This window comes from Rhipicephalus microplus, chromosome 3 (assembly GCF_043290135.1).
Source record: "Rhipicephalus microplus isolate Deutch F79 chromosome 3, USDA_Rmic, whole genome shotgun sequence".
NCBI classification, from domain to species: Eukaryota; Metazoa; Arthropoda; class Arachnida; order Ixodida; family Ixodidae; genus Rhipicephalus; species Rhipicephalus microplus.
Genome location: NC_134702.1, coordinates 31,977,824 through 32,001,983, shown reverse-complemented (window position 1 = coordinate 32,001,983; position 24,160 = coordinate 31,977,824). Strand labels below are relative to the sequence as shown.

The 24,160-nt window shown below is 46.0% G+C and overlaps 4 protein-coding genes across 4 annotated transcripts in view; 2 read left to right on the top strand and 2 right to left on the bottom strand.

Annotated features, from left to right (window-relative positions):
- Nucleotides 1-4,260, top strand: part of LOC119176968 (beta-hexosaminidase subunit alpha-like) — a 33,607-nt gene extending 29,347 nt beyond the window's left edge. The window contains exons 12-13 of the mRNA XM_075889193.1: nucleotides 1,940-2,044; nucleotides 4,015-4,260. Coding sequence (XP_075745308.1) covers nucleotides 1,940-2,044; nucleotides 4,015-4,099 — 190 coding nt within the window. The 3' untranslated portion in view covers nucleotides 4,100-4,260. The remainder of the gene's footprint in view (nucleotides 1-1,939; nucleotides 2,045-4,014) is intronic.
- A 5,619-nt stretch (nucleotides 4,261-9,879) lies between these two features.
- Mocs2B (Molybdenum cofactor synthesis 2B) lies at nucleotides 9,880-10,759 on the bottom strand. Its single transcript, XM_037428330.2, has one exon. The coding sequence runs from the start codon at nucleotides 10,757-10,759 to the stop codon at nucleotides 10,319-10,321; it is 441 nt and encodes a 146-aa protein (XP_037284227.2). The 3' UTR covers nucleotides 9,880-10,318.
- Nucleotides 10,760-10,829: 70 nt separating this feature from the next.
- Nucleotides 10,830-11,096, bottom strand: Mocs2A (Molybdenum cofactor synthesis 2A). The gene has a single exon (XM_075889192.1). It carries the CDS (start codon nucleotides 11,094-11,096, stop codon nucleotides 10,830-10,832), a length of 267 nt encoding a protein of 88 aa, XP_075745307.1.
- A 1,701-nt stretch (nucleotides 11,097-12,797) lies between these two features.
- LOC119176977 (guanine nucleotide-binding protein G(I)/G(S)/G(T) subunit beta-1) overlaps nucleotides 12,798-24,160 on the top strand; it is a 40,370-nt gene continuing 29,007 nt past the window's right edge. The window contains exons 1-2 of the mRNA XM_037428311.2: nucleotides 12,798-13,102; nucleotides 14,610-14,689. Coding sequence (XP_037284208.1) covers nucleotides 14,633-14,689 — 57 coding nt within the window. The 5' untranslated portion in view covers nucleotides 12,798-13,102; nucleotides 14,610-14,632. The remainder of the gene's footprint in view (nucleotides 13,103-14,609; nucleotides 14,690-24,160) is intronic.

Below are 24,160 nucleotides of genomic sequence, written 5' to 3'. Positions count from 1 at the left end.
CAAACGCTTCCCTCGACAAGCAAGTTATCGCGTCGGACACTTCGCCGGGAAGAAGAGCTAGCAGGTTCCGCGCCCAAAGAGGCCGCTCCAAAGCGTTTCGCTCACAGACGTGTTCAAACTTGACGAGATACTTCGCCATGTCCTCGCCTACTACGAACGGTGGCAGTTGGTCCCGAATTCTAAAACCGCTGACCTGAACTGTTGGAGAAGCTACGCTAGGCGCCTGCGAACACTGTAGGATTGCCAATTCTAGTCGTTTCAACTCGAGACGCTCCTGTCTCTCGGCCTCCTCGCGACGTTCGCGCCTTTCAGCTTCTTCGCGAGCTTCGCGCCTTTCAGCTTCTTCGCGAGCTTCGCGCCTTTCAGCTTCTTCGCGAGCTTCGCGCCTTTCAGCTTCTTCGCGAGCTTCTACTTCTCGCCTTTCAGCCTCCTCACGGCGTGCTTTAATATCCACCCAGGCCTCATCGACTTCCTCAGCCGACACTCCCTCATCCTTCATGATCTCAAGGATCGCTTGCTTTCGTTTCGCACGGCCCAAAGTAATGCCGAGTTCCTCACAAATTTCGATGAGTTCCTTCACTTTAAGGTTCTCCATCGTTCACACTAGCCTCTTGCTGTTTGCCCCTGTTAACAATTTACTTGCCGTACCCACTATAAGTCAACTAGCAAGACGCGCAAGCAATTTTTCACTCTCCCGTGTTTACCCCCTCCGCATTAACTTTGGTTTCAAAGCACTTTGACTTTGCTTGAAACGATCAAAGCTCACTCTAATGCTTCACACAGCCCTTCTCTAAACTACTACAACCTGAGCTAGAGTAGTCTGGTGAACTGAGGGGAAAACATCAGGCACTCACCGCATCGATGTCGCTGACGCCGGCCGATCCCGCAGCTGCCAACCACTGTTGCGAAGCCACCTCCGAAATCCCACCGCTGCCACCACTGTTGCGAAAGACGGCGACGCCAACACGGTCCCGAAGGCGCCACTGCTTTCAACTCCGCCGGGAAGGTCACCAGCCGTTTGGTAGCGTATGTTTCTCAGCTCGCGACTGCTTCTGCGCAGAGCTGATAAGACGAGCGGACGAGACGACGGTGAGTTAAATAAGGTTTATGTACAGCATATCTACAGAGGCGTTACAATTTCGGCACTGGGGCCGACAGAGACTCGAAGAGCCGAGCTCTCCTCTCTAACACATAGGTCAGCTTTTCGCCTAAGACCGCTGACTCACACACATGTCGGCTCTCCGACACGGGGACTCCTCTCACATAGGACCGCCGATCGCGACGCGCCGCAGGGCTTCTTTTATTTGCACCGGGTCCAACCAAAATGTCCAATCAGAAGCGCCGCTGGTCGTCAGGGCAGATTCCTCCAATGGGGTCGCCGCTGGGCCACGTCAGACCCCCAGACACGAGGACGCCGGCTCGCTGTCACGTGCGCTGCTGACTCAATGCACGTGGGCCAGAGAGGCGCCGCGCGTGTTCACGCCGTTGAGTTGTTCGCGTCAGGCGGACTGCGGGCTGGCCTTGACCCAGATTGCCTTTTTCAGAGGCACGGACGTTTGACGAGGACTCGCTGGCATAACAGCGTCTATCCCCAATAACGCATAGGATCGGCCACACGACTGTCGCGCCCAAACTCGACCTTTCCCTATGTGCCTCGCGGCATGGTGACGTGGTGCCACCTCTTGGCGGCCGCGACAGATGCGCAGCATGTGAATTCTCAAAATTAGCCAATGACCGTGTTCTTTTGCCTATAGCGGGCCCGTGTCTGCCACGGTTCGCCGAGAGAAGAATGAGCGATTTCTAGCTCTCTTTGAATCGTAATGGTAAATTCCTTGCAGCGTGCTGTGCTACGATGTTTGCATCACAGGATCAGGACCGGGCCGGTCGCAAAGGGTGGAAGGGTGCCTTCGAATCTCGCTTCTTTTCCTTTCGCGTGCAGGCCCCGCGCGTCGGCCGTTGCGGAGCGTTTGTGGAGCAGCGCCGATGTGAACAACACGGACGACGCCACTTTCCGGCTGGACCAACAACGCTGCCGTATGCTCAGGTAAGATTCGCACCTGCAATTATCACCGCGACCCTCGAATCGAGCCACGAACGCCTCAGTAAAAAGAATTTTCTTTCTTTAGTTTTTTTCTTTTTCTCACGTGGCGATAAGTAACTAAGCTAAAGATTCTGTCTGGCATAAGAGAGAGGGAGAAATAGATTAAAAGAAAACGCTGGGAAGTTAGCCTGGTAAAAGAAACAGGTTCGGTACGCTGCGTAGGGTGAGAAAATATCGCTTGTACAGAATACAGAGAGAGAGAGATAAATAAAAATTAAAAAGAAACACGCACACGTGGAGACACACGCAGCACGTTCCGATCAAATTCGTTCTGAGAGGCCGCTTGAACGCAGGTTGCCAGAAAATCATTTTCTGCAAGAAATTTCGCCATTTTGTTTCTTTTTTCCAATAAAACTCCGTTTCCAGCCAAAAATGGAGTTCTGTGTATGAAAGAGCGAAGTCCGATCGAAGGCGCGGGATTCATTCTTTCGAAAAAAAACTCGGTCGTCAAGTTTATCAAACGTATTGCAAAGCCTCTGTCTCTGTAGACAGTACTGTGGACACACACACACAGAATGCGTCGAATCGTTTCAACACGGCCACCTGTGGCGTCGGCCATCCCGATTCGGAACGCGTTTACGCTTGCGTAAATGTCACAACCAACCACGACTTACACACAAAAGGATGTACCGTCACATTGGCGAAGTCCTGGAGGAATTCGAACGCTGGGGGTTGGATCCAAGGAATAAAGCCGTGCGTGCGTGAATTCAGTGCGGCGCGTTCCGCTGCGACGCGGTGCGTCGGCGAGCAAGTACGCGGTGCTTCCATGCAGCGTCAGTCCTGGAGGGCGGTATTAATATCTCACTTTCTTTCTGCATCTGGAATAAGCGTCAGCTTAATTGTATTGGCAGAGGTCTATGGCCAGAGGCACAGAAAATAAATCCGCCATTGTAATGAGGAAAATTCGGATGTGCATTCACGATGGCCAGCACGAAGAGAAGAGCTATATAGAGTACGAAGAAAGGAATGAAAGTTTACTAAAAAACACGCCAAATATATAGGTGGGCTCACCATGAGTATTCTCCGGCTCGCCCAATTCTCTAGCCCATTACCATTTGAAGGTGCACTTATATCTGTTTTATATCAGTGTGTATATACTACTTAGGACAAAATCCAGCTTCTTGGCTATGAAAGACGTTGCTCATGCATGTACGCCATCCACCGAGGTACGTAGTGGTGAAAAACATTAATAACAAAAGATAGGTGTGGGACGTCTATAGAAGTTTCTATTGATTATGTGGTGTCTTCATTCCGGCATCCAATTGGTTGAAGTCGTCACTCTGGTTCCATATACCAAGACCTGTTGGGCTTGAAGGTCTGAACAGCCGGAGCCTCCCAGTTCCCTCGTGTGGGGTTTGAGTGAAGAATAATGGCTGCGTGTGTTGTTTTGGCAGACCCACACGACATGGTGACGAAAGCCACGCGTGGGCAAGTGGACGAATTCGGGACCGAAACGGGCGGTAGTGGGAGGTGGACGGAGGGAACGCACCGTTAAATCGATTACGAGACAGTCGATGAGAAGAAAACCACCAGTCTGCCCAGAGAAAGAAACAAAAAGTGGGTGTGCACACAAGTGAAGCAGTAATTATTGCAGTTGCACAGAGTCGCTCGTATGCTGCTTAATTAACTAACTTTACCAACACCACCGGTTTGAAGCTGTTACAGGTTCGTGTAGAATAACGGTATGTATATTACGCAACTTTAAGTGAATTTGGTTTTGTCAACCACTTATAGTATTAAAGATATTTATTTGCTTACTTACTTAGTAAGTAAGCAAATACATATCGTGCAATTAAGTAAACTTAGCGCTAAGTGCTTACTTACTAAGTAAATACAATTAGACTCTGGAATTCTAACTATATTTACGGACATTTTAAACTATATTTCATTATATTATATTGTATTTTTTACAGGCGCGGCATACCAGCACAGCCAATTTCGAACGGCTACTGCGGCGACTACGAGTGGGATATGGACACTCCGTATCACATCGACTAGCACGCAGCGGCTGCGAAAGAACGCGAAATGTCGCTAAATGTCTCGGGGCAGCGTCACAATTGAAGGGCACGTCTCAGGTGTGGTTGTTTGTGTTATGAAGACAAAGGTCATCTCCCGGCGGAAAGAAAATTCCAGAAGGAGAATAAACGAAATTCGAAGGATGTTTTTAGAGATTTTTCTTCACACCTGACTATCTAATTATGTACGAAAAAAAAACGCGAAAAACGAATTTATTGAATCGAACTCTTAATTTAAATAGGCTCTTTACTTAAGCTTCTTGTATTGGTGAATGCCAGCGCTTTCTTTACTAAGATCGGTTTATATTGATTTAATGACGACACGTGATTTCTGATGTCGGTGCAACGTATACACAAACGAGGCAGTGCAGAGATGAGTGGTGTTGCTACAACCATCATTTGATTCATGGACCTTAAGCTGAACCAAATCACGTATGAGTTGTGCGCCTGTGTGCTTCCAATATGTGGTGCACATGATACTTATACGATAATAATAATAATAATAATAATAATAATAATAATAATAATAATAATAATAATAATAATAATAATAATAATAATAATAATAATAATAATAATAATAATAGGTGACAGGCTCGAGTCCTTTATTACGGGAAGCTTGCCGGACGGTCCACAGCTTATCGGCGAGGTCATGGCTGAGCAGAGCAGCCTCCCAACACACCGTCGCGTTTCGAGGATGCTTTTTCTACCCGATTCGTAGGCTACTGCTGCTCGCTATACGCTGATGATTGATTGATATGTGGGGTTTAACGTCCCAAAACCACCATATGATTATAAGAGACGCCGTAGTGGAGGGCTCCGGAAATTTCGACCACCTGGGGTTCTTTAACGTGCACCCATATCTGAGCACACGGGCCTACAACATTTCCGCCTCCATCGGAAATGCAGCCGCTGCAGCCGGGATTCGAAACCGCGACCAGCGGGTCAGCGGCTCGCTATACGCTGTAATATATATATATATATATATATATATATATATATATATATATATATATATATATATATATATATATATATATATATATATATATATATATATATATATATATATATATATATATATATATATAATGAGATCTAACAGACAGTAATGCCAAGGAATGTACAGGGGAAGTTATTAGAACCAATGGAATGTAAATAAGAAGAAAGAAAAGTGGATAAAAAAATAACCAGCCGTGAGCAGGACTGCTCACGGCTGGTTATTTTTTCATCCACTTTTCTTTCTTCTTATTTACATTCCATAGGTTCTAATAACTTCCCCTTATATATATATATATATATATATAATATATATATATATATATATATATATATATATATATATATATATATACGATCGAAGGTATAGGACAAGGGGTGAATATATATATATATATATATATACGATCGAAGGTATAGGACAAGGGGTGACAAGGTATAGGGACAAGGGGTATAGGACAAGGGGTGAAGTCCAGGACGCACCCGAGGACTTCAACGCCGGGACGAGGCCCGGACACGGAGGGTCAGAACGAGCAGCTGGGGCGTGGCCCGAACTTGTCCTTGCTCTCTGGGGTTAGCCGAGCTGTCCCCGTGGCTCGGGAGCTTTTTCACGTGGTACGCGCACGAGCACGCGCATAGGCGCGCTCATAGTTTTACCGCTATCACCATCATGATGATTCCCGCGCACCTTGAAATACTAAATCGGCCCCGCACACCTATTTTCTACGTCAAAGAATGACGCACACTCTCCAGGGCAGCGTTTTTTTACCACATCTTCCCCCCAGTTCAAGAACAGCGAAACGGTGGGGTTAAAAGGGTAGGCATGTTCACAGAGTAGACTGGAATGTCCAAGTGTCTCGCCGGCACCATAGGGCACTGTAATATCCACTCAAAGATTTACCGGCATAAAAGCGCACTTTGGCAGCGGTATTCTTTATCATCGCCCATCCACATGGACGGATGACAGTGAAAAAAATAAATAATAATAAAAAAGGCAAAAATATGTGACAAGATTGTGCCACACCTAAAGGAATCTGTACACTTTTCAAGTGTAACTCGACTTCATGTGCCTTGAAATAACATTTCAGCTCTTAGGTTGCCATATTAAAAGCGCACAGCTGGTTTCACTTAGCTGACAATCATTCTAGGTGACTGTGATTGTTCGTGGACCCAGGAACTCGGACGCGCAGAGCCGTGACCGTGAACACAGAAAATACATTATCAAGTAAGACGGAGCACAACTGAAAGACATAGACAACTGACACAATACGCATAAACTGAACACATTCAACGATGATAATGTTTTGTCTTTGACGATGTACCAAGGGCGTCCACACACGGAATGCACGGCACCGCACGCTCGTGACCCGATGCTTAGGCCAACGACCACTCACTCATGCCGTTGCGGCGAACACATGAACTTTCTGGACACCCCACACGATGGCGAGGCATTCCGCAGCTCGTACTTTTTGAGCATGTTGATGTGGAAGACAGTTGTTCTGTGACCAAGGTCCACAGCATAATCCACTGGGCTTTTCTTGTCTGTCACAGTAAAGGGGCCCTTCCATGTTAGTATCAATTTGTTGTGATCGGTGGGTAGCAGCACGAGAACTTTGTCACCCACGCTTAAGTCCCGCTTGTTCGCCTTGCGATCATAGTAAGTCTTCTGACGAACATGTGCCTTCGCAAGTTCCTGAGATGCTATTTCACAGGTTCGTTGCAGACGTTTCCGCAGTTCTACGATGTATTCATAGGTTGACTTGGTCGCGTCATCCAACTTTGGGTTAGTCCACAAGTCTCTCAAAATCGTCATTGGGCCGCGAACATACCGGCCATAAAGCAACTCGAATGGTGAGTATCCCGTACTCTTTTGTGGCATCTCCCGATACGCGAAAAGGAGGGGGCCGAGGTAGCGGTCCCAATTTTTCGGGCTTTCCCGACTCATTCGGCGGAGCATTTGCTTCAACGTGCCGTTGAATCGTTCGACCAACCCGTTTGCCATCGGATGGTAAGGGGTTGTCGGTAATTGCCTGATAGATAGTAGCCGGCTGAACTCCTTCATAACCGACGACATGAAGCTTGTCCCGCGGTCGCTTACAATTTCGCGTGGTAGACCAACTCGCGACAGCATTTCCATTAGTCCTTCTGCCACGACCTTGCTTTCACTCGAAGGAAGTGCGATGGCGTCTGGATATCTCGTTGCAAAATCCACCATGGTTAGAATGTACCTGCGTGGGGACATGCGGAATGACCAATGAACCATTTGTGAAGCGAGAGCAAAATGGGTCCGCTGCGGTTTCCGCGAGTGTCGCAACGACACAAATATGCTTCAAAAGGCCGCGGCTCCGCATCCGGCTATTTCGCGCCGTGGTTAATAATAGACGATGCCGTAGTTTCGTTCTGGTTTCCCGCAGCCTGGTTTAGTGGGGCCGCATAGAAAGGACGTGTCCTGTTGCAGGTCAGCTGTCTCCCGCATCATCGACTTTGCTCTCAAAGCCGGACTTATGAAATCCGAGAGCTGGCACCTGAGTTATTTGTTCACAATTGTGCTACACCGTTTAGGATTTCTTCGTGTGACCTGAGTGCTTAATTTGTGCAGTTCTCACTATGCTGGCGTTCGTTTTGTTTCCCAGAAGTCAACTCATAAATATTGATCATGGTTCATTGCCACGGGCATGGAATGAGATTGCGCTATGTCACTGTATCTACGTATCACTGAAACAGAAGTGGGGACAAAGAAGTAAAGATGGAGATGAGGTCATACTTGTAATTTGCAATTTGCTTTTTTTCTTTCATTGTAAATTTTAGTAATAAGATTACAATCATTGTGTAGTTTTCATATACAGGCTACTACTAGCTTTCTTGGCCAATACCCCAGAGTGAGTGTGTGCCAGAGTTGACAGGCAAGAAACACACAAGCAAAATGATCAGTTCAAGTTTTTTTTTTATACATACCATAGAGTTCCATGCATTGTACGAACAGTGTGATCAATCCCCCTTGTGGGTATGAGGCAAGATATTTTAGGTTAATTCATTCATTCAATGGTGTTATCTTTGTCCCGAACCAATATTTGGATTAGAAGGGCACCGTAGGGCTTTCTCTGTAATAATGTTGGCTGCCTGCGGTGTTAATGGGACACTGCAGAGGAGTATTAAATGAAATTGCCTGGCCAGTGATTATTTGAAAACTATATGTATGTTTACTTAGTGAACATACGTTTGTTATACCTGGAGAAAATTCAGGTCACTTTTTTTCCTGAGAAGAGCTCGTGGGGGGGGGGGGGGTGGAGTTGGAACATACTAGATAAAGAAAAGGCAGCGCTGCGAAGTTGAGTTTCGCCAGTTTCTCCGAACCAAGTTTTTCCAGCTATGAAGTTTCTTCCTGAAATCGGTATTTTTTTTTCTTCTTCGAATTCCCGCCATTTAGGCTGAACGTTTACGAAATATGTCGGGTAACATCTGTTCACGCCCTTTGAAGGCGCACTAAATAGCAGAACGATTTTTGTCAGATTAGTAAATACTCTTTCACAATTCGGAAATTATCACTCTAGCCATGAAAAGACGCTTGGGAAGCGAGAAAACGTGCAATAAAAAACACTGGTGGCGACGCCATCTCTAAATTCCCTCACTACAAGCTGTGACGTCATAGATTTTAACGGCACCTGCTAGGTCCTAATCTAATCAGTAGAAATCAAGTAAATTGTCCTTTGAGGGAGCCGTAGACTTATCTTGCCAAGTTTCAGGAACTTGCGTCGAGCCAATGTCCCCCAAATACGAGAAATACTCTGAAATCCGTGATGTCAGGCGCGGTGACTTGGGCGCGAAATTTAAAAATGAAGAATGTGCCCTGACTTTTCTTCTGCGCTAATAAAGCTACGATGGTGAAATTGACGACATTGGAGTTCTCGGTGCACAACTTATCGATCTAAACTTCTTAATTTTAGCGTCCGTTCAAGCCTTGACTGGCATCGCACGTCTCACAATCGCGTATGACTGGTCGGCGTTTACGGTCAAACGTTGGATTTTACTCGGATGTTGCCACAGCATTTCCAGCTTTTTCCTTGGGAGGATTCATTTACAAGACGCACGCTCTTGTGAGTAGTGACAAGAACTGGGGGTGTGCCGAGTATCTAATCTGACTGCGCAGACGAGATACGGCCTGGTGGCGCACTTGGGGGCAAAACCGCAGCTGTCGCCGTCTCTAGTGCGACGCGTCGTGATAGTGGTTGTTATCAACGTTACGTTATTGCGTATATATACGCTCGGCAAGGAATGAGAACAGATGTCTTGCAAGTGTGCCGGAGCTGTCAGCAAGCGAAGCGCTCTTTCTGTATGTACACTTGTCGTTCGAAACCTAAATAAATTCGGATTATATGAACGTTCCATGTGTAACTTTTTCTCTTGCGTTTTATTTGAAACAAAGGAAGGCGAAAAAAAAGTGGCTGCCCGAGTCGGATGACACATCAATTAAAAGAAATCTGGATAACTTGACTAGATAACTTTGCTGAGAATTCTGAACGCTTAGTCAGCAGGAACAGAGCTACCGAAGACAATAAGGCGACCCAATCGTACATGCTAAGCGCACGTTTTATGAAGGAAGGGAAAAAAGTATGATAGGTCATCGCTGTTCGACATTCTTAATGTTGGAAAATCCACTGGTTGCATTTAGTATGTTTTAGGCAAGAACGACCGTCCACGGTGGCTTCCAATACAATTTCTGCACGTGTCATGCCTGCTGGATGCATTTACAGCCACACATCGAGATACGTTTCATCGACGACACATTAATAAATTTATTGTCAACATCAATGGAACATAGCTGAAAAGGGCTGAGATGATCATAGAGTAGATGCATAATTTTCAAAGGCGCAAAACAAAACACGTGCCAACACGCTTCAACAACTCGCGAACGATGCAACACTGCAAGGTCGCTGCAGTCCATCCGATCGGGAAAATCGCCGCATGAACGTCGCGCAATCTAGAAATATTTCCCATCCTACAACTTATGGTCGCTCGCGTCTCAGTTCAACGTCAATAGCAGCTAGCTGAAACAGTATAAAATGATTATATATTAAAACATTATTCAGAAAGACGACAAAACGTTCAAAACATTTGGAAAAATCGCTATCGGTGCAACAATGCGCGGGCCTCGCTGTCCCTTTCCGTTCTTATTTCCCACGAGAAAAAAAAAAAAAACGCTGCGTCACCGACGCGCGATCCAGAAGCACTCCTTATTCTCCTTCCACTCCTGGTCACCATCGTCGTAGTGTTCTTTCTTCCACACGGGCACGCGACGTTTGACCTCGTCGATGGCGTATTTCACAGCCTCTTGAGCCTCCTGCCTGTGTTCGGAGGAGATGGCGATAACAACGCTCGCCTCGCCCACAGGCACGTCGCCAAGCCTGTGAATGAGCGCGACATTCTTGACGCGCCATTGTCGCCGCACAGAGCCACAGATGCGGATCATCTCGCGTTTCGCCATGGGAGAGTACGCCTCGTAGCTCAGCTTGCAAACGCGCTTTCCCTCGAAATGGTTTCGCGTCGTGCCGAGGAAAAGCGAAATGGCACCACAGTCCGGCGATCCGACCTTGGTCAACACCGAGTCGACGTCGAGCTTGCCGGCCGACAGTTCTACGTAATCCATATCCGAAGCAGGCGGGTAGGAACGGGTAGTGGCGGGAACGAATGGGTACGCACCGCACGCGCCCCCGTGATCAGCCGCCGCTGATAGGAGGTATAAATGCGACCTCGTCTCCTTGTCTGAGCGTCACCTCGACTCCCGAATCGACGTAAGACTCGTTCACGGCGATCACGGCACTCCGTTGCAGAGCCACGAGCTTCGGAAAGGCGTCGAAGATGACCGCTTTCAGCTCCTCGACGTCTCGAAGCACGGCTGGCACGACGAGCGAAGCCTCCGAGGCGCCGGCTAGTTCTCGGGCCTTGGCGAAAAGCAGCAATCGCACGGGCACTTCCGGCCGCATAGCACTCAACAGCTGTTCGAATGTGGCTCCACTTAAAGCGTTTTATCAAGTGCCGCCCGACGGTTTCCGTCGAGCAACATCGAGCAGCAAGGTCAGAGCGAAAGTAGCGAAACAAGGCGCGTAGCAGACGCAGTTGGCTGCGCACATGTGGAGGAAAAAAAGCCGGCTGTGCTATTTACGATTAAGGCCGCAACGCGTCGCGGCTGACGCGATAGCAGGGGCCTCTCGCGATGGCGTTGGCAACAATCGGTAGCTAGTTTGCGTAGAATGCCATAGGTGACAGGAAGTGTTCTAAATTTTGGTGATAAAAAGTTAACCTTTTCCTTTTGCTCTTTTTTTTCTGGTTTAGTGTTCTTATTTGACAGATGCACGTTGTACTAGACAGGTGATCTTAATTCACAATTCAAATCAGACATAGATATTTCGTCTCTACAGGTTGCAAGTGAAGAAATGAAAAGAGCATTAACATGTTTGAAGCATGTCGTAACATTGCACCATTACCAACCGTCCGTATCTTAATGCTAACGAAAACTAACTGAGAGATATTGGAAAAATTACAGTTGCAATCTGCGAGCGCGCATTTGCGGAGCACCAATCCTGCAATTTTAAAGGTGGGCTTTGCCACATGTGCACAATGTAATGCAGTGAAACAACTTCAGCACTGTTTCTGATATGGGCGTCACGATTGAGGGGTTTACATTTTTGCTCAGTGATTGAGTCGACCTATCACATTTAGTCTATATTAAGTATAAAGCATATTATCATTGCATGCACTGGCTCACTGGTATTTTTAAAGCTGAGAACAAGCTGACCTAAGTGCGTGTGCAGTGACCGCGTAGCTTCCGCAAATAGGTTAAAAAAATTCCACTGGCTACAGCATTTATTATGTTGTAATAGGCGTGCCCTCGCAGTTGATATCTCGAGATTTAGCAAAAGAACCGCGCGAAATACCGGAGGCAACAAAACAAGCAAAAGCGAAATGCCGTCACCCGCCCCTGGACCGAAGGCTTCCCCGGAACAAGTAATATCCGTGCGTCATTTCCGGTAGTGCGTAGTCCTCCGCGCCATGACCTACTACACTCCTGACCTGCCCAGAGAGCACCTCTTCCAGCGCCCACGTTCTAGTTCATACCTTCTGCCGCTAGGGCCGTAACTTAGGAGCACTGTGGCGCTAGTCAGCACCTGTTCGCTGACGTCAGCTTGAGTGTTCGTGGTCATATTTCGGCCAACAGAGCACTCATATTGCGTAATTATTATGCACTAATGAAAAATAATTTTGAAACAAATATTTCAAAAGTCATTCACAAATTCTTTGCAATTAAATGGACGCAACATCACATATGCTGTCCTACACTATGTAAGTCTACGGATTCTCGCATTTGTCCACCAGTGTGCAATAAATTTTTCGTCACACTGAACAGCTTACTTGACCAGTCATCTAAGTGAAAAAATAGTCACATATATGCCGGCTGTTCATCACGGAATGCAGCCGTTCTTACTCTAGCGCCGTCCAAACAGCCGTAAAGTAGCAGACGAACAGGTTATAGGTAGCGCCACCTACGGCGAGCGATTGAACGAGAGCGGGGACACGCGCTCCCATAGGAACCCCGCTATCTGAACAGGTCAGGAGTGTAGTAGGTCATGCTCCGCGCAGCCGCTGTGGGATTGCATTCGACGCATGCGCCGAGCGGCTCGCTATTAAATTCAGTACGGGGTCTTAGCCGGTTTGTGCACGGGAGCCGCACCCTGCTCAAAGCGGTCGGGAAAAAAAATTTACGAACACGCTCGAGGTTTTCTCGTGCACTCGCCGGATATCGAAGTGCGGTAGATGCTGAAGTGTGGTTTGTGAGGTTTGTTGGACATACGTAGTCGGACATTCTTCCATGCTGCTCAACGAACTGCTGTGACGGCACGCTGGGACACCATTCGCCCCACGGCAAGCCTGGGACACCCGGCGAATTGTTTCAGCGTTAGGCCTATTATTAGAGGGAAGTAACTCTCGGAAGGTATGGTTCCTTCATGTTTCGCTTTATTCCGTGCCAAGTCTCCGGCTGTGCCGCACGGATCGAGAATCGCGTGCGTTCGCTTGGGCGTTCGAAAATACTTTCGAGGCGCCAGTTCAGCGGAAACATTGACAATTATTCTTGAGTTAGGGCTAGCGTTGCTCCTCCCAGCGCCGTAAAATGGCGGATATTATGTTCCGATGAGCTCAAGTTTCGCTCATCTGTGACCAATCTGCTGGACGTTGCGATCGCAAACGTCGTGCTAGTGGCTGTGCTTCATCCTGGACTTTGCTTTGGGCCGTAGCATCGCTGTGTCGACTCTGCTCACGGAAGTGGGTGCACACCCGTCGCACGGTGTGCTCGAAGTGGTGTGACATACTTGGCTTGTTTGCAAAAACAACGTGGCGTCTCGCCTTGCGAGGGGTTACGCCCGCTCGCGCTCGCTGACGCTGTGCGTCTTTGCATGGCCGCTTTAACGGTTCGTGCGATCAGTACGTGGTCGCTAGATTCGGAAACCTCCCGATGCGGTGATCACGATAACCCTAAACTGGACCGGTGCCCATTGGCGGCTTGCATTTCGTTCGCGCATTTGTTCGTTATGTGACCCATCCGCGGCTAGGGTAGTACATGTTTGGTTCGCAAGCGCTGGTGATTGACCTTTTTCACTTTGCACGGGTGTAGCACTCACTCCGCCTTGAGCGATTGCAGTTTCAACTAGGAGTTCTAGGCCTAACTATCGCGCTAGTGACAACTTGCGGATTTAAGCTAACCTATAAACGTACGTGCAGTGGCGAACTAGGCGAGCTCGGCGCACAACACATCCGGGGGCAACGCAGCAGTGGTGCTCGAGCCTCTTCTGAGTGACCCAACCCCTTCTCCGTGCGCTTGTTCCGGCTCATTGGAACTGCGAAGGCGTTGCGTGTGGGGCGTGCAAACTTGTTTCCGCCGGGAGTGTATTGCGACTTGTATGTGGGCGCGGACATCTTTTCTGGTGCTTTTGCCGAACGTCAACCTGCTTATAATGCTAATTTATTATCGGGAACGCGTTGGGCTATACTTCAAGATTATCGTGCTTGTTTAAGCTGTGCACATCAGGGGACTAAACGATGAAACATCAAGATACTAAACGATGTATTGAAATGTGCCTTGTGTTGCTGCAAAGCTTAGAAGATGTGTCTCAAGTTGCGATAATCCTGTTCTCGACCATGTACGGAATTGTTTGTCTTGGCCCAGAAGTGGCCGGATAGTTTTCTTGCTTTTGAACGAACCTTTTAACTGCTAGTCATTATTTTTATACTTGCAGTGATTGCGCACTACTATTGACAACCCGAGTGTGACCAATTCCTCTCGAGGATGTACCGTAGTGCTAGATGAAACTAGCCTGTGATTCGTTTTGGGTGTGCTGGCAATTCTTTCCGTGCACTCGGGGGAATTACGGCTGACACGTGCAATCATTCTTTTCAGTTTGGCATTTTCTCGAATGCAATTGATGTGATTGTCTGTTTTGCAGGTTGAGGAGCCTCAGCTAGCAAAATGAATGAAGTGGAGAGTCTACGTCAAGAAGCGGAGACATTAAAGAACACAATACGAGTAAGTTGTCATTTCACAGCTGGAGGTGCCTTTAAAGCGGTACTGACACAAAAACTTTGGCCTCGCGTTTTTCCGCTGCAATGTGTTGCTGGAAGCCTCTTAGTCATGACACGACAAATCGTTTGCTGCAACATGCAACAGATGATTAACTACAGGCCCCTCATTATCGATCAATTTCGGTTTGAGAGAGCTCCAAAAACTGGGTGAAACTGTTGCCACCTAGCGCGTGCAGATCTTGACCACGTCACCACACAGAACTGTGACAAACTTCCGCACGGTCCACATCATGAATTACTTTCGAATAGGAAACGGGACTGCAGTGTCACCAAACACAAATATTTCTAAGTGTGTGCCATGGCCACGCACTCGCAACCTGTTGCCACAAAATTTAGACTACGGGAACAAACGCAGCAAAAAATAAATAAATGGCAGCTATGGGGTTATAATTTTTGTTGGCTGCAGCGCGGTGACGTGAGGGAAGGCTCACGCAAACTTCAAAATTCTTTTAAAATACTTTCCCAGCTATATTCACTGTTGATATTCTGCACATGTTCTTGGGAATCGACCCCACAGGCTATCTCTGCCACGAAATTTTGTGTCAGTGCCCCTTTAAAACCACTCATTGCCTGCATGCCTTTCTACTTAAAAACACGGATTTGACACTAAGCTTATGTTGCAATACCTACAAAATTATTTTGTTTTGTTTTTTCCTCGCTATATATACATTTGCCCTAGCGATTTGGTGGAAGTATGCCAGCCTCAAAACTGTGCGTTTTACAGACCCCTTTGAGTTTTCCAAAGACTGCATTTAGATGTGTTAAGACACTCAGCACCACAGCGTGGAATACAATTTGCAAGCTTTTTGTAGTTCGCAGATAAGACCAGAGTCGTACATTGTTTGATAATAATTTGCCACGTGTTTGGCTTTTGGGGCAATACTGCACAAGTTTATTTCTATATGTTTTTTGCTTCAACATTAGAGGCATATTCCTGAAAAACTTGATTTACCCGATCTTGTAAGTGGTGGACATATCAAACTGGCTTACGGTTAGTACAAACTATTATGGTTGTTACCAACTATTCGTGATAGTACTGCCACAGTTTTACAGCAGTTCTCACGCTTGTATGCGACTCTTGACATTTCGTGATCGCAACTTGCTACGTCAAGGGTGATCTAACCACAATCACGGGAGTCGGAGCAGTGTCTCCATCTTGCGCCACTATTGATATTACTTTGCTGCAGTGCATGACTACTCGATGTGCACCACACCACCCATTACCTTGAATATATAGACTTCGCTTGCTACTCATCAGACAACATATGTGAGGCGGCTGTATAGGCCAACGAACGAAGGCCAAGGTACACCACACTATAGTCCGGTACAGTTTTAGAAGGCGGACACGCAGGCCTGCATCATCCAGTTTGCACTTCAGGCTGATGGCATATGCCACACAGTCAAGTGATGCTATCTTTGGAGATCATGACGGAATGCGCGAACACAACTATTTAGTTGGGGTGGCAATCGACTGCTGAACTTCAGTCATCTGGGTGGACCCTCACCTGCATTGAAGGGTTACTGACAGGAAGAAGTTTATTGCTCTTTTTTTTTTTGTCAAACGAAAGGCCTAGCCCTCATGAGCGTAAGAAAGATAGCGCTAAGGGCAGGTGCTTCTTGTAACAGTAATTTGAATATGGTATTAGAAGCTAGTATGAGCTTCTTGCAACATGCTCACACAATACACAGTGACGTTGCCACGGCTGCTTCACACCGTGGCTCCGTTGGCGACGCCCAACATTCCCAACATCATTTCAAGGAGCCAGACTGACAAGTGAAGTCACCAGAATTAGTGCTGTTGTCTTCATGTCAAGCTAGTGTCGATTCTAGTAGGTGTGCCATGGAAAAATTGACTTCAATATCAAAATAAAACATGTTATCAGAATTTGCTGAGCTGCACACTTGCCCAGAGCTGTCTAGCCAAATAGAAGATTTGTATGGCAGAGGAAACTTTTCTCCAAAAAAAAAGTCAGTACCCCTTCAAGTTGTATCCGAATGGAGCTGATATTCTTCTTTGCACCATTAGTCTCCTATTCCTCAAATCTTGTGAGTGCAAGTTTGCCTTGGACAAGGGGGTGTGGACCAATTTCACTGAGAGATCTGCAATAAGCTATACTTACTCTCACTACATGATTGCAGACAGCAGTAAGAATTACCAACACCGCTGCGTCTTTGGCTTGAACACAGACATACTTTTTGTAATTTCTGTAGTGCCTATATATGAGGCCATGTTCACTTACGATGTTCTGAAGTTGTGCATGCCATTTTGTTATCCAACGCCTTCACTGAGCACACTAAACAGTGTGTAGGCATTAAATTGGGAGAATAATGTTTTCATCCGCTCATACCCCCTTTTTTTAATGCAGGACTTCTTTAACCGGGACAGCTTATGGGTCCAAATCTTTTGTAACTTTTCCCGAATAAGCAACACGCAGTCATGTCTCCATGGAGATTCGCAGTGTGTTTTTTGTCACACAAGTCGTCTGCTACAATAACACACGTGCACTACTCTCGAAGCCCAGGAGGCATGATGTAATTGCCTCCTGTGGATGCACTGTAGTGCTAGATAACCCTAGCCAGTGATTAAATGTGCTCGGGAAGTTCTTCCTTGCATGCACATAAATCAGTGGCTTACATGCATTTCGCACTCTTACCACCAACGGAAGTTGAGCATGTGCGAATGAAAAGGTCGCCTTGTCTGAATGTGGTATTCCAGCAAAAATTTGCTGCATGCGTTACTTGTAATGTGGTGTTTGAATTCACACTAATTCTTTAGGATGGCTTGCTGATTATAACGTTGCGCGGGTCCAATTACTTCACATACCGTTCAGAGCGACATGCAAAAGCAGTTGTTTACCATGCTCTGAGCTCATGTTGAGGCAATCCAGGTAGTTAGAATTGATCTGCACCTGTCTGCTTATTGAATCCTTGCAGTTTTGGATTGTTAATCAATGCAGTTATATTAGTGAAGGAATCTGTGGGTAAAAGCTGCAGTAAATGCAGCTTATATGCATATGAGTGCTACAGAAGAATTTCAGCACTTTACATACTGCATAGCAAATAGGAAAAAGTATATATAAACACATATCTGAGAAATACACAGGGGGCCATAATTGTCTGATCTATAATTCTTTGTGGGTTTACCATGTGTCGTATCACACTTGCAAATTTTCACTGCACTAGCGCTTCCTTTTTTAGAAAGTTCACTGCACACATTGTTTCATGCGAGGTTCCCTCATCAAGTTTAGACGAAATTGTAAACAAACTTGTCAAGTGGGTGAATAATTCCGTAGTTATCTTGTTATTTAATTATGTAGCTCCTGCTACTGGGAAAATGGAATGCTAGAAGTCTTACCACTTCCGGGATCCGTGCTTTGATGGGGACTGATAACACACACACATCTACATCAGCCGCGCCTGTTTGAGCTTCTGTTGCGGATCTTGGCAGGGACATGCATTCAGTCAGACTGGTAATGGTGGATTCCGATGGTGCGACAAATGGCGCTTTTCGCCTGCGGACTCGCCATCACGTCAACTTCCACTACTGGCTTGAGGGAATCTGCGGACGACTCGTGGGGCATGTGGACTAACAATGCTGGAGACATATTTGTGGGCTTCCCGTCCTCATCCATTGTTGCGAGCTGCCCGCACAGAGGGGTGGCTTGTCAACGAGGTTTGAATTGGATTGGAATAAGCTATTTGTTTAGCAGCTGTTGCTACTGGTGCCCAGGGTTTTGGTTCCTGTTGGTATCCAGACGCAGTGGCCACTCTTTTAAAACGTGCAGTTTCATTTCAAAAAGATGCATGCAATTTCATGTATGGTTTTAACTGGCCCTGGCATGTGCTTCCTCCCTTTCATTTTGGTCAGCACGTGTATATGGCACAAGTTGCCGAACCACTAGCGAGCTTGCAGTCACGTGACTCTGCCATGTGTAGAACGGTCTGGAATCATTGCCAATTCACAGCAATGAATCCATTTGAAAAATACTTTTGGTGCAATAATCTCGAAACACATTGCAGCTTCCCTTTATAAACCAAAGCTTGTATCGAAGCCTGGTCATGAGGTCTCTTTAGGAAATATGTGGCGGCAGCAGGCTAAGCCTGTGCCACTTTGGTGCTCTCTCACCAGGAAATGTAACTGCAGTAAAACTGACAAATGTACAGTTATTTTCACTGTAATCGTGTAGGTTGTTTTAAAAAAAAACGTGCAAAATAAAGCAAATGTAATGGATGATGCAGGCCTGGATGGATAGGCCTGGATAGAGCAGCGCATGAAATTTTTCTCTTGTCAGAATAGATTGCTCTCTTTCACAAGCAATTGGCTTTTCCACATGGAAGGGGAGACTTTCTTGCATGCAATAGGGAAGGCAAGCAGTGGTTATGATGTATGCCACACAGAGCAAGTGTATTCACACATGACTTATCTTGGCAATGAAGTGATGGTCAGCGAGCCAAGTTGCATGTATCCGACTGCTAATGGAATCTGCCAAGTGTCGTTTTTGTTTTTTTTTTTCATGTAGCTTTTTCAAACAGCATACAGCTGACACTAGTAAGATACTTGTATTTGTTATACCTTATATGGTGCCATTTTACGTATTTGAATGTGCGAGAAAGTTGCACTTTTCATTTGTTCCTCAAATTCAAAGCGGTGACTGCATCGAAAGGCAATGCTGATTGCACATAGCCATCGCTTTCCACAGCATCATGAGACCCATGCCACAGCGGAATACATTGCTTATGGGTACATGTGCAGAAGCTTCGGCATCATAGCTTTCCGTTCAGCGGAGAAAAGTTGTTCCCAAGTATAGAAACTACCGCCTGCCCTTGCCTGCTTTCTCCCATTATAAAGGTCACTTTACTTGCCAGCCCATTGCGCGCCTTCACCGGTCGCTTCTCCACGCATCTCTGCTCTCTTTTTTAATCTAATGGCTGCTGTTAAACCGAACATCCAACTATTTTCCAAAAACGTGGTGATGATCAACAGTTGAACGTGAAAAAAAAATATATGTCTGATTTCGTTGTTCAGTACAGCATCCCAAGACAAAGGCTGAAAATAATATAGAAAAACAAGATTGACATTAAAGCATTCTGGCACCCATCAAGTACACACGACTGCATGCAAAGACGGAAGGTGGTATTTACATCGATACCCTATTTTTTTTTTTTATAACCCTCACCACGAACTATGACTCGCCACACACTTGGATGCTGACCCGCAGGTTGCGAGATGAAATCTCGGTCGCGGCTGCCACATTTTCTATGGAGGTGAAACTGCTTGAGGCCTGTGTGCTTAAATTTAGGTGCACGTTAAGAAACCCCAGGTGGTCGAAATTTCTGGAGCTCTCCGCTGCGGTGTCCCTTGTACTCATATGGTGGTTTTGGAACGTTAAACCCGAACAGTTATTATAGTTACTCTGAACTAAAAACTGCAGTAAAATAACAAAAAGGTTTTGCACATTGCCTTGAAATCGCCATCCTTACCCAATATTGTGAGTTAATGGTGAGAAGAGAACTTGTGCACCAAATTTGGAATTTTTTTCAACTTAAGATCGAACTACACGATACACCAAAATTTCAATTGTTTTATGATTTTAATATATGAGGGCTTGATTGTAGTGTGTTTACATCCAATTAGATATTTGTATGCACCTGTGCATTCGAACATTTGGATCAGTTGCATCTGAAACTGCAACAATGTTCCTATTTTTCGGCATGTTGAAAGCAAAATCTACTATAATAATCTTTTGATAAGGAGAAAAAGGGACTCATTTTCAGTGCTTCCTCAAACAGAAATAGTAACAATAATAATTTCTTGAACAACTAGACACATATAACATTGCTATACATGAGCTCTGTTTTGTCCTTGGGTTTGCAGATTTTGCTTTACTGTGAATGAATAAGACGCATACATTTCAAAGGAACATGACACGAATGACTTGGTGCCCAGTCAATCGAGGAAAAAAAATTGCTGCCTCATTGATTGTTGTGATGCTACTGGCATATTAATTGCACCCTTTAAAGAAGCAATCCTGGCTGGAGTATTTGAATGCTATTCAAGAATGCAGTTGTTATGTGTCCGGCGTGTTTTGCACAAAGCACTCATTTCTGTGCCGTTGCACCAGAACGCAGTATATGCATAATAGTAAGAAGTGATTCAAGTTTGGTTTGGAAAGTCCATAATGGTGGAACAGTGGCTACTGTGCTCAGCTGCTGACCCAAAGGTCGTGGGTTCGACAGGTCGCATTTTTATGTAGGCGAAATGGCCGATGCCCGTGTACTGTGCAATGTCAGTGCATGTTGAGCACCAGATGATCGAAATTTCCGGAGCCCTTCACTATGGCGTTCTCATAATCATATTTTGGTTTGGGGATATAAAACCTTAGATAGTATAAAGTTCGGTTTGGAAAGAAATGCATTTGACTGGGTTTTGTTTGGCTATGGGGAAAATCTGCTAGAGCACAGCTCGGTCGCTTGTGTGGAATCTTGTGTTTTGCTGCTAGGCGATCATTCGTCTCGTAAAATAGCGAGTGGTGCGAAACGCTGAGGGCAGCTTTGAAGAGTAACAGGACATTCACCTCTAATGCTTGCTGTTTCTCGCTGTGTATAATAATGGCTTGCCTTTTGCTGGTCGTGCTTTTTCATTGCTGAGCATCACCGGCTGCTCAGCCTGCTTTCGTTTCATTTTTCCCTTCGTGCTGTTCTTCGCATATTTGTGGGTCATCATGTTCAGCTCCTCTGCTTTATGGTTCGGAGAATTTTAAACAGGGAAGGGTTGGCATGGATATATTGCTCAGCCATGTTGTGTGAATTGGAGGGGCACAATGCAATTGCTTGCTTGTGTGTGTGGAAGTTTTAAGTGGGGAAGAGTCACCTCAACTGAAAGCTCCTGCAGCAGTTTAAAGCAACTAGCACCAATTCAGGCTGTGTTCCTATTCTATACAGCATCATAGACAATCTAAGCTGACAGCTTAGAAGACAGCATCAAGCCCATGTTGTTCGAGAGATGGAACATGTCTGGACGGCTTCTACACGGCGAGACGCGACCTCGCGTCGAAAAGAGAAAGCTAAGATAATTATATGCAACTGTTAATTTTTAAACTTATTTTGTGTTTTAATCTAAGAAAAATTGAACGTTACACAAATTGAGTGTCTGCTTCTGTGCAGATGACCTTTCCGGGTAGATCCGAGCAATTCGCTGAGCTGCCGTTTTCTCGAAGCTGTCCTTTTGTCTGCTACGTGACAGTTGGAATGGTACTTAAGATGGCCGCCGTCCACTTAGCTGTCTACGGTGGTTATGGAACACACCCCTGTTTGTGCTCTCTTATGAGATAATGGCCTGAAACAGCTAGTTTTTCTTTTCAGTAGCAGGTGACATGTGGCGCTGTACGTAATTGTAGAATTAGAGAGCCCTGCAAGTTTCAGCTGAGGCAGTCTCTCGGTGCCGGAAACATGTCACGCTGCCAAGCTGTACGTGGGCTTGATTTCCAGACATTGTAACCATATTTGGAGTTTTAAATTCACGAGCACTCATGTCCGTACACTTTTGTGATGCCAAAGCACCCCTGGTGGTCAAAATAATTTGCAGTCCTCTATTATGGTGTGGCTCAGAATTATGTCATGGTCTTGGCACTGGAGAATTTTTTACTGACATTGATAACGGTCAATTCAGTCAAGGTGAAAGGATTCTTTAGATACATTGGAGGTGTGCTCATGCGAATTGGTGCAAGACTGACTTCTCGAATAACAATAATTACGTGCGGTTTTCCCATGGTGCAGTTTCGATTGCGATTGGCTTCTTTCTGCTGTTTGCGCTAATTGACCTATCACTAACAAGAAGTTTCATCTTTATCAGGATATATTTGTTCGAAAGTGCACTGTGTGACACCCTTATGAAACATAAGTAACATTTGAAGCTTGAAGGCATTTGTTGTAATTATGTAACATGAAGCAATTGCTCAGGATTTGTCCACATAGCACGAATTTGGATAGGAACGCTAGATTCAACAAGTTTATGGCAAGTTGTTTTGGCATTGATGTCATCCCCATCTTAACTACTAGCATGCCAAATGGCTGTGTAGGTAAGGAACATACTAGGCAAGTCTCGCACTGAGTGATCAGCAGAGAGAACTTGGATGAGAAACGATTCACTGTCGGAAAAAAAAAAAAAGCCAGGCCTGCGCAAACCACACAGCACAGTCACAGCGTAAGCTTGAAGAGTGGCCTTTCAGAGCCTTTTTTTGAACATTCTTTGGGTAATTGATGCAAGCACGCTTGCTCGTTAGCAGCTACACCATAAATAATCATAGTTGCTGTGTAGTAGTGCGGCATTCACTATGCAATCCTTCGCTATCTTTTGGAGAAGCTTGGTATCTTCTCCACACTTGCAAGGAATTTCATGCTAATGTTTTATGCAGTAGCTAATGACAAAGAGTTAGGCCTGAAGTGGTCATGCACTACAGTTAATAAGTGATCAAGAACAAGCTTTTGTAATGGGATGGAGCATTGGGCGACCTAACGTTACGCAATTCGCATTGTGCCACACATGGTTGTTGTTTCGCTGTTTTGAAACGCTTTATAAGTCGTTATGACACGATTCCTTTCCCGACATCACGCCTGCTTAAGGCAATTATGCAAGTGAGTTCCAAGCACCGGCATGGCTCAATGGTAGAATACTGGGCTGGCTGGCACGCAGGGGAGCCGGGTTCGAATCCCACTGTGTCCCTTTTGTTCTTTATTTACTAGGTTTTTTTCTTATTTCGTGCGATAGTGGTTACGGACACCGGCAGCCGTGGCAGACAACTAAGCTGCTGCACGTGGCCTGTGTTGCGATCTCATAACACCTTTCGTTGTAAAAGCAGCAGCAGGAGTCGTGCCAGGTGTCAAAACATGAAAATCGTGCAACGAGCGAGTGTTTGAAAGGCACCACCCCATTACGAAGTGGTCAGACATTTTATCATCATCTTCGTCGAAGGCATCAACAAAGTGAGCAACTGCGTCACTTTGTGTGCTGTTTTGCAAAGTGCTTATGGCGTTGGGGGCACTGTACAACTGTGTTTGCAGTTAGCATTCTAGGATTGTGAAACGGATTAAGGGCTGTTCCACGCGCTTCTCACACAGCTGCAATGCGCGTGCCCGCACACCTGCCGCACCCAAGCAGAGGGTGAAAGAGCGTCGCCAATTGGCTTATTCGTCTCCCGCTTGCGTGCAGTGCGGCAGGAGTCCCGCCACATGCGTTGCGGCTGTGTGAAAAGCGCGTGAAACGGCTCTAAACCACTGATGTTACATGTACAGACGTTTGTTTTCTTGTGACATGGTTGAGGCAATGCGCGTGGGGTCCGATTAGGCTATTGTGATTTACTCTTAAATGTGAAGCTCTAGCATCCTCATGAGTTTTTCGAGCTGTGTTTAGTACATC